The 16,840-nt window shown below is 36.6% G+C and overlaps 3 protein-coding genes across 8 annotated transcripts; all 3 read right to left on the bottom strand.

Annotated features, from left to right (window-relative positions):
* Window positions 1-622: 622 nt before the first annotated feature.
* On the bottom strand, window positions 623-1,291 carry LOC149269147 (uncharacterized). The gene is made up of 3 exons (XM_089468995.1): window positions 1,067-1,291; window positions 829-999; window positions 623-775 (listed from the first exon to the last, which is right to left on the bottom strand). The coding sequence occupies exons 1-3, from the start codon at window positions 1,289-1,291 to the stop codon at window positions 623-625; spliced, it is 549 nt and encodes a 182-aa protein (XP_089325121.1).
* On the bottom strand, window positions 1,164-4,757 carry LOC108612316 (uncharacterized). Of its 2 annotated transcripts, XR_016270092.1 has the most exons (5): window positions 2,674-3,261; window positions 2,448-2,618; window positions 2,214-2,380; window positions 2,030-2,148; window positions 1,164-1,297 (listed from the first exon to the last, which is right to left on the bottom strand). XR_016270092.1 is itself a non-coding variant. In XM_018005194.2 (4 exons), the coding sequence occupies exons 2-4, from the start codon at window positions 2,872-2,874 to the stop codon at window positions 2,216-2,218; spliced, it is 537 nt and encodes a 178-aa protein (XP_017860683.2). In that variant the 5' UTR covers window positions 2,875-2,904; window positions 4,627-4,757. The 2 variants fall into 2 exon arrangements, 1 of the variants encoding a protein (XP_017860683.2); XM_018005194.2 differs by lacking the exons at window positions 1,164-1,297; window positions 2,030-2,148 and adding an exon at window positions 4,627-4,757 and having other exon boundaries at window positions 2,216-2,380; window positions 2,674-2,904.
* LOC108612315 (uncharacterized) lies at window positions 3,403-8,178 on the bottom strand. Of its 5 annotated transcripts, none has more exons than XM_089468991.1 (4): window positions 5,606-8,178; window positions 5,064-5,502; window positions 4,845-5,015; window positions 3,403-4,790 (listed from the first exon to the last, which is right to left on the bottom strand). In XM_089468991.1, exons 2-4 carry the CDS (start codon window positions 5,262-5,264, stop codon window positions 4,632-4,634), a joined length of 531 nt encoding a protein of 176 aa, XP_089325117.1. In that variant the 5' UTR covers window positions 5,265-5,502; window positions 5,606-8,178; the 3' UTR covers window positions 3,403-4,631. The 5 variants fall into 5 exon arrangements, with proteins under 5 accessions (XP_089325117.1, XP_089325119.1, XP_089325115.1 ...); XM_089468993.1 differs by having other exon boundaries at window positions 5,064-5,285; XM_089468989.1 differs by having other exon boundaries at window positions 5,064-5,285; window positions 6,409-8,178.
* Window positions 8,179-16,840: the final 8,662 nt, after the last annotated feature.

Raw genomic sequence — 16,840 nt, 5'->3', positions numbered from 1 at the left:
CAGATAATTGACGTATCGCTTTATCTTTGAAAATGTTGATGCGGATGGACAGGAAAAGTTGGTTGGATTTGCTGGTTATTGCAATTTAACGCGTGTTTTATGGCATCAGCCTTAGAGAGAGATAGAGAGAGACAGATAGAGAGAGAGAGAGAGAGGAAGAAGAGATGAAAAGCAGACAGGGCCCCATAGCTGTTGATGGCAAATCGATGGGCCAATTGGCACTTTAAGCGCATTCTGCTGTGCTCCAGGCCCAAAGGGAAATTCAATTTGATATGCCCTGCAGTAGAGTGCAGCCATTGTCGACGCACACACAGAAAAGCTCTATTGCCGGCAAATCAAATTAAACACGGCCCAAGGCCCTAAGCGATGGCAAGAGTCTATTAAGGCAATATTTTTCATAAATTTATCGATTTTCGTCAGGTTTGCTGGACTATGTCAGTTTTAGATTGTGAAATCTGCTCTCATATTTCATATTAATTCATATTAATATTAAATTCACATTAACTAAATCTTCAACAGTTCAATACCAATTAAATATGAATTAAATTTTAATTTAGAAAAAATACTTATTTTTATATCTTGCATATATTTGAATTTATAGTATTGATCGCTCACACTTTATTTACGATGTTGTATGTAATATATGTGCATTAATAATAACCTTCCATTCGTTGTTGGTGGCAGCCATAAACTGAAACTTATAGTGACCATGTGGCAATGGGGCAAACTTCATATACTCCTCTTTGAATATCATGTTGCGCACAATTATTTCATTCTGAAATAGATTCAATTTAATATGTCATAAGGTATTCAACGAAAATTACTTACTTCGTATGGGCACGAGTGATTTAAGTTTGAGGTTTCCAACATGTAGCTCATAAATATTTTTGCAAATGACATTTTTTGTGTCGGCTTCGCCATTAATTTGCATAGGTCAAAAGTTGAATTGACAAGGAATGGGTGATATCCGTTGAATTTGCGCCAAAGACTGATAGAAACCTTAAAACAAACATTATTCATATACTAAATACGTACTTTATATCTATAAGAAGCACACACAGCTTACCTTCGCATTGTCCCAAGGTTGATTCTTCAATGACGCATATATGTTCAAACCGACGATGCCACGACCAAGCATTTTGAGATTGCATTGCTGGAATGCCAATCTCGATGGATCCAACGATTCACACTCGATATTGGTAAAACGGGACATATCAGCAGTTAGAGCACTAGTTACCAAAAGGAGAATTGCGAACGGAAGCCTCATTGTGCGACAGGTTGCGAAGCCCATTAACGACTGTTCAAATGAGCCCCCGTTAAAACGAATTTAAATAAATTGAAAATTAATGTTATAACAACCCTAAAGTTGGATAGGCAATATGACAATATGAAAAACAAATCATCAGTAGCCAAATCAGCTCAGTAGCCAATAGGCCAATAGGCATGCCAGCTGCCTAGCCTCCAATAGGCGATACCCGATAATTATCGAAATATATATTACATAAAGACCAGACCTGCGAATAGCCAATCGGCCATACTGCTAGCCAATATGCCCACTACACTGCGTGAATATCCATAATCACTGGACCATTGGAATAACGATCAAGATTGTTATGCCAATGACTAGCATAATTTATGCAATTAAACTTATATAAAAGCAGTAAATTATGAAAGATTAACATTGATTCAACTTAAAGATTACAAACCAATTTTGAAAATAAGAGCCAAACTGAAACACTATGTAACCTCTATTGAATATTGAGCTTATTTACACCTGATCTGCATTCACATGGATTAATATAAATGAATATAAAACATAACAACTTAAATAACAAAAGGTCTTATGATTGTATTACAATAGGCGATTACGTTAGGCTGAGATTCCTGAATATATATACAAATATCAGTCACATATACTCATTCTGCTTAAATAAATTTTCATGAAACATTTCTGATCTAATTTGTATATTTATATAGTTAAATCCATGTAGCAAATAAATAACAAAATGAAATATTAACATTTATTTACATAGCTGGAATTAATCGCATTTTGATTTTATTGCCTACTCTTGTGCGCACTCAAATTGAAGAGCTTTATATCCATAAAGTATTTCCAGCTAAAGTTTTGATTTTGGGTGCGTAAAAGCTCTATACAATAAACAACCACTATAAGCAGATCGTTTTTATTTATTAAATATATTTCATATACATACTTTCAAATCTTTAATTGTTCCTCTGAAAATGTAAAGAATGCTTTGACAATTGTCTTCCACTGCTTGTCAGTTGCTGCCATCAATTGAAATTTATACTGGCCAGTAGGCAATGGCATAAACTTAAAGAAATCTGCCTGAATTATCAAGTCTTTTACAATTATAGCATTCTGTAAAAAAAAAAAAAAAATTTAAATCTATCAATCAAAATCATTTATCTCACACATTTTGGCTCACATCAAATGGACAGGAGTGATTTAAGTTTGAGTTAGTAAAGATGCTGTCCAGAAATATTTTTTCAAATGACAATTTCCCATTTGGGTTTTTCATATAGTTACAAAAATCGAATGTCTTATTAAAAATAAATGGACGATAACCATTAAACTTTCGCCAAAGACTGATATTAATCTAAAAGAAAGTTTCAATTAGCTAGACCCAAAATTATCTTATTGGCATTAGCTACCTTGGCATTGTTAAAGGGTCCTTTGTTCAGTTTAGCATATATGTTCAAGCCAATGATCCCACGACCAAGTATTTTAAGTTCACACTGCTCGAAGGTAGCATATGATGGATCCAACATCTCGCACTCGACGTTCGTGAAGCGGGTCACTTCCAACGAAAAAGCGTTTTTCACCAATAAGAGAATTACAAATTGGAGCCACATTGTCACATTCAGTCGGAAGCGAATCTTTAACTGGAATGGAACACTCAATTTCGATATAGACATATTTATCTGAATTGACATATTTGTACAAACTGAACGGGATTATTAAACTTGAGAATACCCTACAATATCTACCCTATAAATCTAACACTTTTAATACTGTAATCATATCCTCAAAATCAGAAGACAACAGAGTCACAAATAATTTAGATTCTTTACAATGTTAAAAGACTTCACTCATATAACATCATGATGATAATGAGATAAGAATATATACATTTTTGATGGGGAGGCAGTAACTTTCATCTTAGTATACCCTAAAGAGGTGGATATATTTTTTACAATATATCAAAATCACATAATTTGTTTTTATTAACCATTTGATTGGAAAGATTGTTCCGCTTGTGCATGTCAATACTTGATAAAATGACAAGCTGAGCTCCGTTTTTCTCCCGCTGTTAGACCTGAGTCTGATAAAGTGTTGTAAGATTTCGTTGCCTACTTTTTTGCGCAATTAAAATTAGAAAATCCATGCAGAATCTAAATTTTTATTTCATAAATACATTTGTTGAAAAATGACCCAGGTGCAAAACTGTAACATTTGACTTTCTTTAAATTTTTATTTCTTATAATTATTCCAGTCAACCGAATGATGTCAAATTTTCAGGTAAGACAGCTAAATACCATACTAACAAAATAAAATTAAGATCTTAAACATCCATATAGTAGAAGCAAAAATACAGACTCTTAAAGTTGCAACAATGAATTCGTGTTACAGTTTTGCTCGTCACTGTATAATTTCAATATAATTTCAATATAATTTCTATCTGCTTTCATTAATTCTTGAACCTTTCGCAAATATATCCTAATAACTCATGCATAAATTACCATTTAGATCTAGTAGCTTTATTATATGGTTTCACAATTTATCTTAATTACAACCATCTTCACGCCAATGACGTTAATAGTTAATTGCTCAACCGTAACAACTTAATCAAAAAGCTCTCCCTTTATCGTTCATTCAGATATGAGAGAATATATTCTTGCTCTGGACAAACTTTCGGATAATATTACATTTGAGAGAGGATTTCAGACTCGCAATTCGGCATAATTAGCACTGACCGCATTTAATGGCAGCAAAAACGAGCTCTCAAACACATTTGGCACGGAACTAGATCAAAATGCTAATTTGCGGCTGTCAGGCCCCAAATCGAATCGAGCGTAATCAACTATGCATTCGGGCAACGCATTTTGTGGCCTCTCTTGCACTAATTAAACTCGATGCACAAATGTAAATTGAACTACATTATGTGCGCTCCACGAAGTTTACAAATCAGTGATGTAGCCTCTAATTGGAATTTATTTCGTGAAGGCCAAAGCATCATATCAAATAATGGTCTGTAGCTGTAGTACCTAACCAAGGTAGTACAGAAATAGAAGATATTATCAATGCTCTATAATGTCTAACAATCGCTCATTTCCATTCATTTTTCTCATATTTCGTATACCCTAATGGATTTAGAATCGAATATTTCATAATATTTACTCGTAAATCTATCGTTTCATTGCGAATTCTGATTTGTTCAACTGATGTAATTAACTACAAGACAAATGTGGTCACACGATTTAAATTACTCGTTCTATAAGCATATATGAGTATACTAAAAAGTCTACATAATACTATTAAATTGATGTAATTCAATTTGCATTTTTTGTTGCTTTAACAATTCACAAGATATTTATTCAATGTACTTGTTTCAGTCATTGATTTCAGTATTGATGAAGTGTACGTTAACGACTGTTTTCCAGTCGTTATCGGTAGCTGCCATAAGCTGGAACATATAGTTGCCTGGTGGCCATGGGAGAAACTTGAAAAAGTTGGCGTCGAAGACCAGGTTTTTTATAATTATACTATCCTGGAAAAGACACATATCAATCAAGTGAAATATCTTTTCAAAATATGAACTTACTTCGTAAGGGCAAGAATGATTCAAGTTCGAGTTTTTATTTAAGTAATCCATAAGCACTTTCTCATATGACATTTTCCTGGTTGACTTGTCCATATACTTGCAGAAATCAAAGGTGGAATTCACAAGAAAGGGATGGTAGCCATTAAATTTCCGCCAAAGGCTCATATTGATCTTTGAATTTAAAAAGTCAGCTGGTTTCCATTAGCTCAAGCAACGTACCTTGGCATTATTGAAGGGGCCCTTCTTCAGGGTCGCTTTTACATTCAATCCAACGATACCACGACCAAGAACTTTCAGTTTACATTGCTCATAGACGGCATAGGATGGATCTAGCATCTTGCACTCAATATTTGTGAACCGCGATTGAATGGCCGAGTGAATCTCTGCCACCAACAAGAGCAGCACAAAGGCAAACAACATTTTCCGACACTTTGCAAAACGCTATTGCGCCCAATGAAGTCGAATCAGTAGTATTAGTAGATGTCGAGTATGAAATGTTAAATAATATCTATCCAAAATTGTTCGAAAAGTGTATACCCTCACCAGGCATACATGTACATATATAGATATATAAGTATATATGCATATATCCTTATATACTATCCCAAGTTTCTATCCTCAAGGATCACACTCTTTTCTCTCTTGCCAATAAATCTATCTGAAATACAACTTATCCACATATATTTATGCACATTGATAGCCATCAGAACGAAAACCTCGTAAAACAAAAAAGTTCTGTCAATCTACGGTGTTGAATTTACCTGCTCGCTTTCAGTATACCCATCTCTTGTAGCGTATTTTAATAAGTTTTTAACGATTTTTTCTGACTAATGCTCATGCTAAATTGTTTGATTGGAAAGATGGTTGTGGCTCTTGGCTACTGTTGGTATATCGACGGCCTGTAGCGCTTGACTGGCCAAATCAAACAAAGCTTAACTTAGTTCATAGCTCATCATCGTTCATGCTTAGGTAACGCTCCACTATATATATAATGAGATCGAGAGCATTTTCAGACAATCCATGGCAAGTCATGGTTGTTGTTTGTTGCAGTTGTCGGACGAAAGTTAGAAACCAAAAGTTGTAGCTGTGTTTTTGCATTTGAAATCAGGCGTAAAGTTTTACAGCCTGACGAGGCAGCTGGGCGTGGCAACTGTTGAGTCGGGGATTCACTAATTTGCATATTTTCAATGCAAATGCCGTTCGGTCAATGAAATGACATAAATTAAGCAGCCACATTTTCATTTTGGAATATTAGGGATCTCGTGCTATATTTACTTTTTTATTATTTTTTTTTTTTTTGCTGGGCAACCAGCAAATTAATTTTTGTGTAATTGGTCGCAAGAATTTGCAGATGTCACAATTTGGCGCCCAGTTTGTCATTTGCATATATTTTAAAGTAACTTTGAACATGCACAAAAAGGTCCTGCGGAAAATGAGAGAAGTGAAAAAAGCAAAAGCAAATGTTTTGCTGCGATAATTATGACGGAGATTGAGTGCCGAAAACTTTGCCGACAGCCAGGCGAACATAATGAGCGAGAGATGAAAACACGCTTAGGAAAAACACCTTGGGAAAATCCCTTGAGAGCGGCCATGTATTAGGCGGCATAGCTGAAACTCAATCAAAAACTTCATCTAAGCTATGCAAAACTTGCTGTTGCCAGCTGCTGTGTGATTCTAATGTTATATATGTCGGATATTTCTGCAGATTAGATAATTTTGTGGAGTGCAGCGTGTTCCTGCACTGTTGCCCTTCTTCCTCTTGCTAATCAACTGTCCGATTTTCACTAGTACGTTCGATTACATCTATCGTAACCAACTGGCAACCTCGTCAGGACCACACTCGATATTAGTGTTAATTAACATCTCACTCTATCAATATTACCCAATACTATGCATGAACCGATATATCGATAAGATATTCTATTCGAATAATACTGTCATCTCCGACACGGCCATTCTGACGTTCACACGTCCTCGTGTGCTACAAATTAAAGACTAATAAGATAAACTAAACAGCAATATGCATAGCTCAACTTAAAAGACAAATAAATCCAAACCTATTACTTTGAATCAAAATCCAGTTAATTTCAATTTTCTCAAGTAGGTCATTCAATTGACAGTGTCTCTAAGATAGAACAATTATTTTCGTGATGTATCCGGTAGCAAAAGGATTTCCACTAGTTATGTGCGGTTATCTTAGATCATCAGGACAACAGCCCACTCAAAATCTTACTATACGTGCCTACCAGCGACTCAATAGGATAACACATTAACTCGTGTCCCTAATAGCTTTAGTAGTTAAGTCACATATCAGCAAGATTCCTCGGCATAGTGTCTGATATCTCACATGTTAGACTCCACTAACATGTCACTGACGTCTCTTTCAACGCCCTCATTGACGTCTCTTTCAACGCCTTCATTGACGTCTCTTTCAACGCCGTCTCTACACATTTCCAACTCAATGGGAATCCCCTCCGCCGGCATACACTCAACGACTCATAACGGTCTCCATCGAGAACCTCTGTCACTAAGAACGCACCTTTAAAATTTGGGATCTAATTTAGTTTGGTGTCTTTCCTCATTCTTGAGCAGTGCATAATCGCCAACCTTAAATCTTACAATTTTTGACTTATATTTGTCGAATCGCATTCTGTTATACTGTCTCTTATTCTTTAGGTTTATCGACATACATATCTCTCGTTTTCTGAAATTTCAGTTATTTAAAAGATACCCTCGAAACATAGAATTTAACTTTGTCTGATGTCTCTTGCAATTATTAACCAGTACAAAATCACACATTTTAAACCTGACTACTTTAGCATTATTTATCCACTTTTTTTTTTACTTAGCTTTTATGTAAATCTATCTTTAATTCACCACAGTCAAATGTAATTGGAAAGATTTAACCTTGGAACGGCATACTTATCTTCGGTTCATCTGCCACACATATTTCAGTCACACAATTTCACTCCACACAATTCAGATGTTGATTCTCCACTAGTGCCCGTACATGTTAAGCCATATTTGTAAGCGAAAAGTTGATCCCACTTCTGATGTCGGATATTTCTGCAGATTAGATAATTTTGTGGAGTGCAGCGTGTTCCTGCACTGTTGCCCTTCTTCCTCTTGCTAATCAACTGTCCGATTTTCACTAGTACGTTCGATTACATCTATCGTAACCAACTGGCAACCTCGTCAGGACCACACTCGATATTAGTGTTAATTAACATCTCACTCTATCAATATTACCCAATACTATGCATGAACCGATATATCGATAAGATATTCTATTCGAATAATACTGTCATCTCCGACATATATGTATTAGTATGTCCTTGTGTGTGTGTGTATGTGTGCGTGTGTTTTGAGTGTATCAGCAGGCAACTTAGTTGCCATTATTAGCAAGTTTTCTTTATGCAAATGAGTGTTGAACAGCAACAGCACAAACAAAACAAAACAAAACAAAATGAATGAATATCCCCCACTCTGCAGAACTTTGCAAAGCATAAAGAGTTATTCACTAACCCAAGGTATTTTCAATTTCAGCACGTAGTGTGTGAAGAGAAGAGTGAATTCTCAGGGCTGATTATAGAGAAACTTGCAGTTTGTTCGCTGATTGAGCCAAGTATCCTTTGTTTTGGCCAAAACGGCATTGCCGTTTGCCAAGCTCACCAGCAAGGCTTGCGCTTTTTGCTTTTGCTGTGCCCAATAAGAACCGCGGCCAAATACTGCACAGTGACTGATTTGGCTTACAGTTTCAGAGTCAGATTTCCACAAGTTTCATAGCATTCAGCTTCTGTCATGCAGTCTTAGAGCATTTAGTTTTTCCATATAGTCGCTGAGGACATAATTCGGTGTATGATTTGATTATGTTTTCTATTCCGTAAGCAATGAGGATCAATATTTACATCAGCTTCAGATTATTTAGCCTTCGACTTTGATGTACCTTATTCTAGTCTTGTAGCATTCAGCTTTTGTCATGCAGCTGTCTCTCAAGTTTCAAGTTTTGTTTGTGTAACATTCACTGGAAGAGCGTAGCACGGTTTAATATTCATTCATATGGCTATGCCTTTCATTTAGCAAGCAAATTATGATCACAAGTTTCATAGATGTACCATCCATAGAGTGCCATAGCATTCAGCTTTTGTCATGCAGTCTCATTGAATTAAGCTTTTGCCATAAATTCGTTTGAAAACCTAAACTAAGATAATATACATTTCTGTGAATGATTTGATTATGTTTTCTATTTCGTATACAATGAGGATCAATATTTACATCAGCTTCAGATTATTTAGCCTTTGACTTTGATGTACCTTACATCGAGTCTTGTAGCATTCAGCTTTTGTCATGCAGCTGTCTTAACTCAAGTTTCAGGTGTTGTTTCTGTAACATTCACTTGAAGAGTTTGGCACAGTTTCATAATTATTCATAAGGCTATGCCTTTTATTTAGCCAGCAAACTATGATCACAAGTTTCATAGATGTACCATACATAGAGTGTCATATCATTCAGCTTTTGTCATGCAGTAACATTGCATTTAGCTTTTGCCATAAATTCGCTTGAAAACCTAAACTAAGATAATATACATTTCTGTGAATGATTTGATTATATTTTCTATTTCGTATACAATGAGGATCAATATTTACATAAGCTTCAGATTATTTAGCCTTTGACTTTGATGTACCTTACATCGAGTCTTGTAGCATTCAGCTTTTGTCATGCAGCTGTCTTAACTCAAGTTTCAGGTGTTGTTTCTGTAACATTCACTTGAAGAGTTTAGCACAGTTTCATAATTATTCATAAGGCTATGCCTTTTACTTAGCCAGCAAACTATGATCACAAGTTTCATAGATGTACCATACATAGAGTGTCATATCATTCAGCTTTTGTCATGCAGTGTCATTGCATTTAGCTTTTGCCATATATTCGCTTGAAAACCTAAACTAAGATTAATATACATTTCTGTGAATGATTTGATTATGTTTTCTATTTCGTATACAATGAGGATCAATATTTACATCAGGTTCAGATTATTTAGCCTTTGACTTTGATGTACCTTACATCGAGTCTTGTAGCATTCAGCTTTTGTCATGCAGCTGTCTTAACTCAAGTTTCAGGTGTTGTTTCTGTAACATTCACTTGAAGAGTTTAGCACAGTTTCATAATTATTCATAAGGCTATGCCTTTTACTTAGCCAGCAAACTATGATCACAAGTTTCATAGATGTACCATACATAGAGTGTCATATCATTCAGCTTTTGTCATGCAGTGTCATTGCATTTAGCTTTTGCCATATATTCGCTTGAAAACCTAAACTAAGATTAATATACATTTCTGTGAATGATTTGATTATGTTTTCTATTTCGTATACAATGAGGATCAATATTTACATCAGCTTCAGATTATTTAGCCTTTGACTTTGATGTACCTTACATCGAGTCTTGTAGCATTCAGCTTTTGTCATGCAGCTGTCTTAACTCAAGTTTCAGGTGTTGTTTCTGTAACATTCACTTGAAGAGTTTAGCACAGTTTCATAATTATTCATAAGGCTATGCCTTTTATTTAGCCAGCAAACTATGATCACAAGTTTCATAGATGTACCATACCATAGAGTGTCATATCATTCAGCTTTTGTCATGTAGTGTCATTGCATTTAGCTTTTGCCATAAATTCGCTTGAAAACCTAAACTAAGATAATATATATTTTGTGAATGATTTGATTATATTTTCTATTTCGTATGCAATGAGGATCTATATTTACATAAGCTTCAGATTATTTAACTTTTGACTTTTATGTACCTTATATCGAGTCTTGTAGCATTCAGCTTTTGTCATGCAGCTGTCTTAACTCAAGTTTCAGGTTTTGTTTTTGTAACATTCACTAGAAGAGTTTATCACAGTTTCATAATCATTCATAATCATAAGACTTATTGGCTATTCCTTTTATTTAGCAAGCAAATGATGATCACAAGTTTCATAGATGTACCATACATAGAGTGTCATATCATTCAGTTTTTGTCATGCAGTGTCATTGCATTTAGCTTTTGCTTGAAAACCTAAACTAAGATAATATATATTTATGTGAATGATTTGATTATATTTTCTATTTCGTATGCAATGAGGATCTATATTTACATAAGCTTCAGATTATTTAGCCTTCGACTTTGATGTACCTTACATGGAGTCTTGTAGCATTCAGCTTTTGTCATGCAGTTGTCTTAGCTCAAGTTTCAGGTTTTGTTTTTGTAACATTCACTAGAAGAGTTTATCACAGTTTCATAAGCATTCATAAGGCTATTCCTTTTATTTAGCAAGCAAATGATGATCACAAGTTTCAAAAGTGTACCATCTAACGAATTTTATAGCAGTCAGCTTTTGTCATGCATCTGCCTTAACTCATATGTATATATTTATGTAAGTATATCAGGGCTTCTCTGAGTCTGACGGAAGTCGATAAACAGTTATCGAAGTTGATGAATTCTTATCGAAATAGCCATCGAAATCGGTAAATGATATCGATAAATGAGTCGATAAACGACTGAACGCCCAAGACATTTTGAGCTTGTGCTTGGCGTTCATAACTTGCCGCAATTACATTGCCATTAATGCCGCACTCGCTGCGACCTTTAAGGCAGCCCATTGATTTGGATCCATGGAAGCCATCCACACACTCACTCACACGGCCCGGTCCAATGGCTTGTCATAAATCAATCCAAGCGAAATTTTAGCCAGAGCATTAAAAGCATTACAAAAAGCGCAATTTTTTCTGAGCCGCGTCTGCTGTCATGTCTTTGTCATGTTGAACAAAGCCAGTTGCCAGTTCGAATGGAGGCAGCGACCGTGCCGTTACGTATACGCCCCCGTAGGCACACATGCAAAGGACATCGAGGCAAATGAATGAATAGCAAACCCAAGGCAATCTATTGTCTGCTTCTGCATAATGCTATGAGTGTGTGTGTGTATTGGATGTGCGTGTGTGTTTGTGTAGATGCTTAGCACAGTTTCTGTGTCTATTTTCTCTTTGCATGTTCACTTTAAGCATTTGCCTGGCATTTGATTGTTTCGCTTGTGCCTAGCTACGCCCTACCAAATCCTTATACACGCCCGCATGCCTAAATATATCTGTAATCCTCATTTATATGCATTTGCCCAGCGGCCATATCGAGAGGGTATAGAACATTTGTATACATTTATATAGTATATATTATGAGAATATCTGAATATCTTACATCGTGCTCTAAGCAATTGTCGCAAGCTTAAGCTGCTGCCTGTGGCTCTTTAAGAACTGCTCTTAAGCTTGCCATGATATTGCGTTCCACATGTGGCATGCAACACGTACCACAAGGAGCCGCAACACCGCAACACCGCAACAGCCGCACCCACCCCCTTTGTAAACCAGCTTCATTTCGGTTTCGTTCAGCAAACTAGTTTGACAGCTTAGCTCCCAGTTGAGATGCAATTGATACGAGAATCAAAGCAACCAGAACTCGCCTGAATTGGCCAAAGTTCATTGCCACAAGTCTTCTCACAGCCACGAACATGCAGCATAATGAAAGTGAAGATGCAAATAGTTGGTGAACAGGTCTCGATTTTGGATTTTCAATGTACGTGCAGCTGGCATAGTTCGCCAATAAATTTAGCAGAGAAAAGAGCAAAAACCAAAATACTATGCTCCACTCAAATAAAGCGCAATCGTGCGCATTAATGAAATATGAAAGAGACTGAGATACAAATAAAAAAAAAGGAGGAAGAGAAATACAAATAAATTCAATTGATATATATGGCGTCAAATAGTTGCAGCCATTGCAAAAGTGCATCGCATGACATAAACCGTGCAGCATTGACATTTGGAAATGCTTTCAATTCACATGAGCGAACATCAATAACACATTTTCAGCTAACCGAACGAGACAGCCAAAAGCTCTGCTCTATCCTATGGATTTAACCATGCAGACACCAAATAACTATAATGGATATCATCTAAAGAGATATATGTTTGTGTGTGTGTGTGTGGGTGCGAAATGGCAAAAGTTTTTGTTCACTGTCGAAATGCAAAAATGAACATAAATTTCAATTCGATTTTTGATTTTGTTTGCAGCTAATGACTGTTTCAATTATGAATAGCGCTTTTGTGGCTAGTGAAAATATTTGCAATTTAGCCTAATGAGCATAAATAATAGCATGAATTATTAAAATACTGTTTACAGAGTTTAGAACATTGAATAATTTCGATTGGAATTAGAATCAAGTTTATAATTAGTTTTAAATATGAATTGAATGCTTAATGAATGAGTTGAGTTTAATTAGGGTTTACATTAATGCAAATGGAATTAAAGCGACTGATGTAAATAATAAATAGTAATAATAATAATAAAATATAAGTTAAATTTAAAAAAATAAAATATGTATTAATAATAAGATTAATTTTAAGAAATTTATGAAATTTATTATGAAATTTATATACAAAGAATATATAAAGGTAACAATATAGTTTTTAATTTCCACTTATTTAAGAAAATTGTTGCCGCCCCTTTGCTAATGCTGCATTCAAACTGTGTTCATTCGTATGTATATGTGTTTCGTAATTCGAAATGGGTTTCGTTTCCGTAGCTTGCACAACATTAACCGCATCATTACGTTTGCATTCATTGCACAACGTGACATTTCAATTGGCCCAAGTCGGGTCGAAAGTGCGCGCCAAGACTACATAAATCCACTGCGGATGGCGGAGCTAACCGCTCCCCTAAGTACAATGCCACACACACACACACGCAAGTGGGGAGAGATGTACACCCACATACGGTCGTAAGTCAGCCAAGTGCACTGGGCACGTACAACAAAAACCCCGCCGTAAAATGTTGGCAAACTAGCGACGAGGGCAACGCTAAAAAGTGTAAGAAAATCAGCAACTAAATGGTTGGCGGAGCGAACGGAACGCAGGCAGCCAGAGGGCCATGCACATTTTGCTACTTAAAGCCACAAAAGCCACACGCACACACACACACACATACATACACACAATGCGACGGCGTCTTTATCACCGCCATTGTTGTTAATTTTGCAAGGCTGGCTGGCAGCTTTACGCCGGAAACGGAAACTAGCGGCACTTGGCTGTCGCGGCAACGTCGCGGCTAATGTGTCGGTTTGTGTGCATGTGTGTGCGTGTGTGTGCGTGTGTGCGTGTGTGTGTGCGAGCGACATTTACAGTTGAATTATGAGCGCACATAAATAAAATGTCATTTGGAATGACAGCGACAAAATGGCTGCTAAAATTTCCGTTGCTCACAGCACGGGAAATTACCTGAACTGCGTCGTTCACACGAAATTGAGCCCGCAAAATGTGAAGAGGCACACATTGACATAAACCCTATAATAATATGCTCGCAGCATCACAGAATATTATAACAGTTAAGAGCCCCAACGAACTCAATCAAAACGCTGAGCCATTTAAAGTTGCCAAAGTCAGTTGGCAACAGAGTCGAAATCAAAGCCAACAAAAAGAGTGGAAATGGGAATGGAAAGCGTGGCTCAACCCTGCCACACGAAATGTGCGTTTGCAGCTATCTATTAAATATTTACATTTGTTTGTCAGTTTTAAGTGTTTCGCCATCCGATGATGTATTCAATTTGATTTTAATCCCATTTTCCATGGGCCATGTTCAGGTTCAGGATTCACATTCAGATTCAGGTTCAGGTTCAGGCCATACAATATTTATACGCACTCATGACATGCATATTTAAAATAGCTCGGAGACCTTTTTGAATTGATTTTTTGCCAAATTTGCTTTTTGATTTGAATAAGGGGGAACCGTGCCACAGCACAGAGCAGAGATAATGGCAGCAGAGCAGAGTGAGGAGCTGAAGAGTGACTAGCTGATAAAATATGCAAGTCGACTTTTAAGCACAAGCCACAAAGCCAACTTCAATCTTATTTGAATTGCAATTTCTAGAAGTCGAGAGCAACTAACTTGCGTTTCAACAACTTCAAATGTTTTCATGTTGATGCGGCAGCTGAGCTGGGGTCTAAATTTAGAAACAAGTTTGGGGGCAAGCGAAGCAAGCAACTGCAATATTTATTTATTTGTTTCTTGCTTTGCTATTTTCAATTTACGTTTACAATAATTCAACAAACGTGGAAATGGACAGCTATAAATTCGAGCGGGCAAGCACGCAATGCAGTACGAAAATGAAAACGAAAATGAAAACGAAAATACAAACGTATTGTTGTCCAGAGAACAGAACGATTTATATGGCAACAAACGATTTACTTTCACGACGTATAAATACGAGTTTGTATAAAACAAAAAGAAATAACCAGCAAATGTGCTCTAGTCGGGAGTGCATGACTAGGAAACACCCTGAAGTGAAGAGAGAGCTATGGTGATTTGCTTATTTCTTGTCAATTTCGTTTTCCAAAAAGTTATGGCTGCGTCTGTCTTTATGGAAATAAATACTTTGATCAAATATTATTCTAAAAAGCTTAATCATATTCTAAAATATGATCATCAAGCATAATATGTCAGAAACTAAATCGAGGTCAAGCTATGCTAGGAGTAGGTACATCTATTTTCAGAAGCTGCAAAATGAAGAATATATTTTAATGCGCAGACAGTAAGGGTATAAATTTACAAAGTATAAAATGTAGAGTTTTTATTTCTCTGGTGAACACAGTCGGGGCAATTTATGTTATGCCTTGCTCAACTCGAAAACATAAAATGTGCTGTGAATTGAGGGAGAAGTGAGTTTCGAGTTACGCGGAGGCAGGAGGCAGGAGTCTGCTCTTCCGGTTTTGGGGTCAGTGTAAAACAAATGCCGACAAGTGCAATTAAGTATAAAAGGTGGCCAGAGGGGTGAAGCGTGCCCAAACGGTTGTAATGCCAGTAAATGGCGATGTGAGTGCGGTCAGTAGTTGCTTCTGTTTCGTTTGCTGCCAGCTGCCAAACAGAGACTGAGATGAGTATGAACGATGTGGGCGGTGTGGGCGTGTGCCAGTGGGCAGACCTTGCATGAGTCACGCGACATTATGTCAACTGGCGCGAGCTCAATTTGTGCGCAACACAATTGGCCATTGACATTTACCGTGAAATTTATGATTTTTATGACAGCGCTGAATCAAGCAGAGGATATTATAGCAAGTAAATGTTAATGGGAGGAAATGACATGTATGACAATGAATATAGAAAGCATATGATAATAGTGCTTTAAATTAAGTTTTAGCAGAGAATCAGTATGAGTAGATGCTGAAGTAAATGCCAAGGCTTGATCCCTGCTTTGCATTTTGCAAAGGTTAGCTTTCTCCTATTAACTACCTGCTCTACCTACTTATCCTGCTCTTGTTTCTTTTATATGCCCATAGCACAAAAGTTCTCAGCGTAAATCCCAGCAATTAAGCCATATTGCTGCTGCCATGTTTTAGTGTCTGCCAGCCATAAAACTAAACTCTTTCATGTCAGCCACCCATGGGTTAGCTCTACTTTATGGACGCTCGCAGCTCATATCAAACTGTTGCCGCATAATACTTAAATTTTACCATGCATAAAACTTTGCTAAAGCCTTTAATGAATTTATGTCATTGGCAGTTCATTTGCTAGCGAGCTGGTGAGTTGGGGCATCTAGAGTAACCCAATCGTAAGGCCTTTACCTCAAACCAGAGACTAAGCCACAAGCTGACAAGTTTTGTGTCTGACATTAAATTAATTTGTTGCCTACAACTTTGGACGCTCAAATAGTGGCCCTGAGTGGCAATCGAGGGGCTCTTACATTTTGATAGTGGTAGCGAATGCAGTGCCGGCAAAAACTTGTTAAAGATGAAAATAACAAGAAAAGTTTTAAATCATTCGCAGTGCCAGCAACAACAACAACAAAGCCAAAGTTATGGCCAAGTAGAAAACAAAAACGCAGCGAAAACCGTTCAGCATGTTAGCTAGGGTTGTACACTTTCCCCTCTCTCTCTCTCTCTCACTCTCTATCTCTTTCTATATCTTTGCTTGTATAGG

This window comes from Drosophila arizonae, chromosome 4 (assembly GCF_054131065.1).
Source record: "Drosophila arizonae isolate 15081-1271.41 chromosome 4, UAZ_ARI_1.0, whole genome shotgun sequence".
Lineage (NCBI taxonomy): Eukaryota > Metazoa > Arthropoda > Insecta > Diptera > Drosophilidae > Drosophila > Drosophila arizonae.
This window is presented reverse-complemented; position numbering and strand designations above follow the sequence as displayed.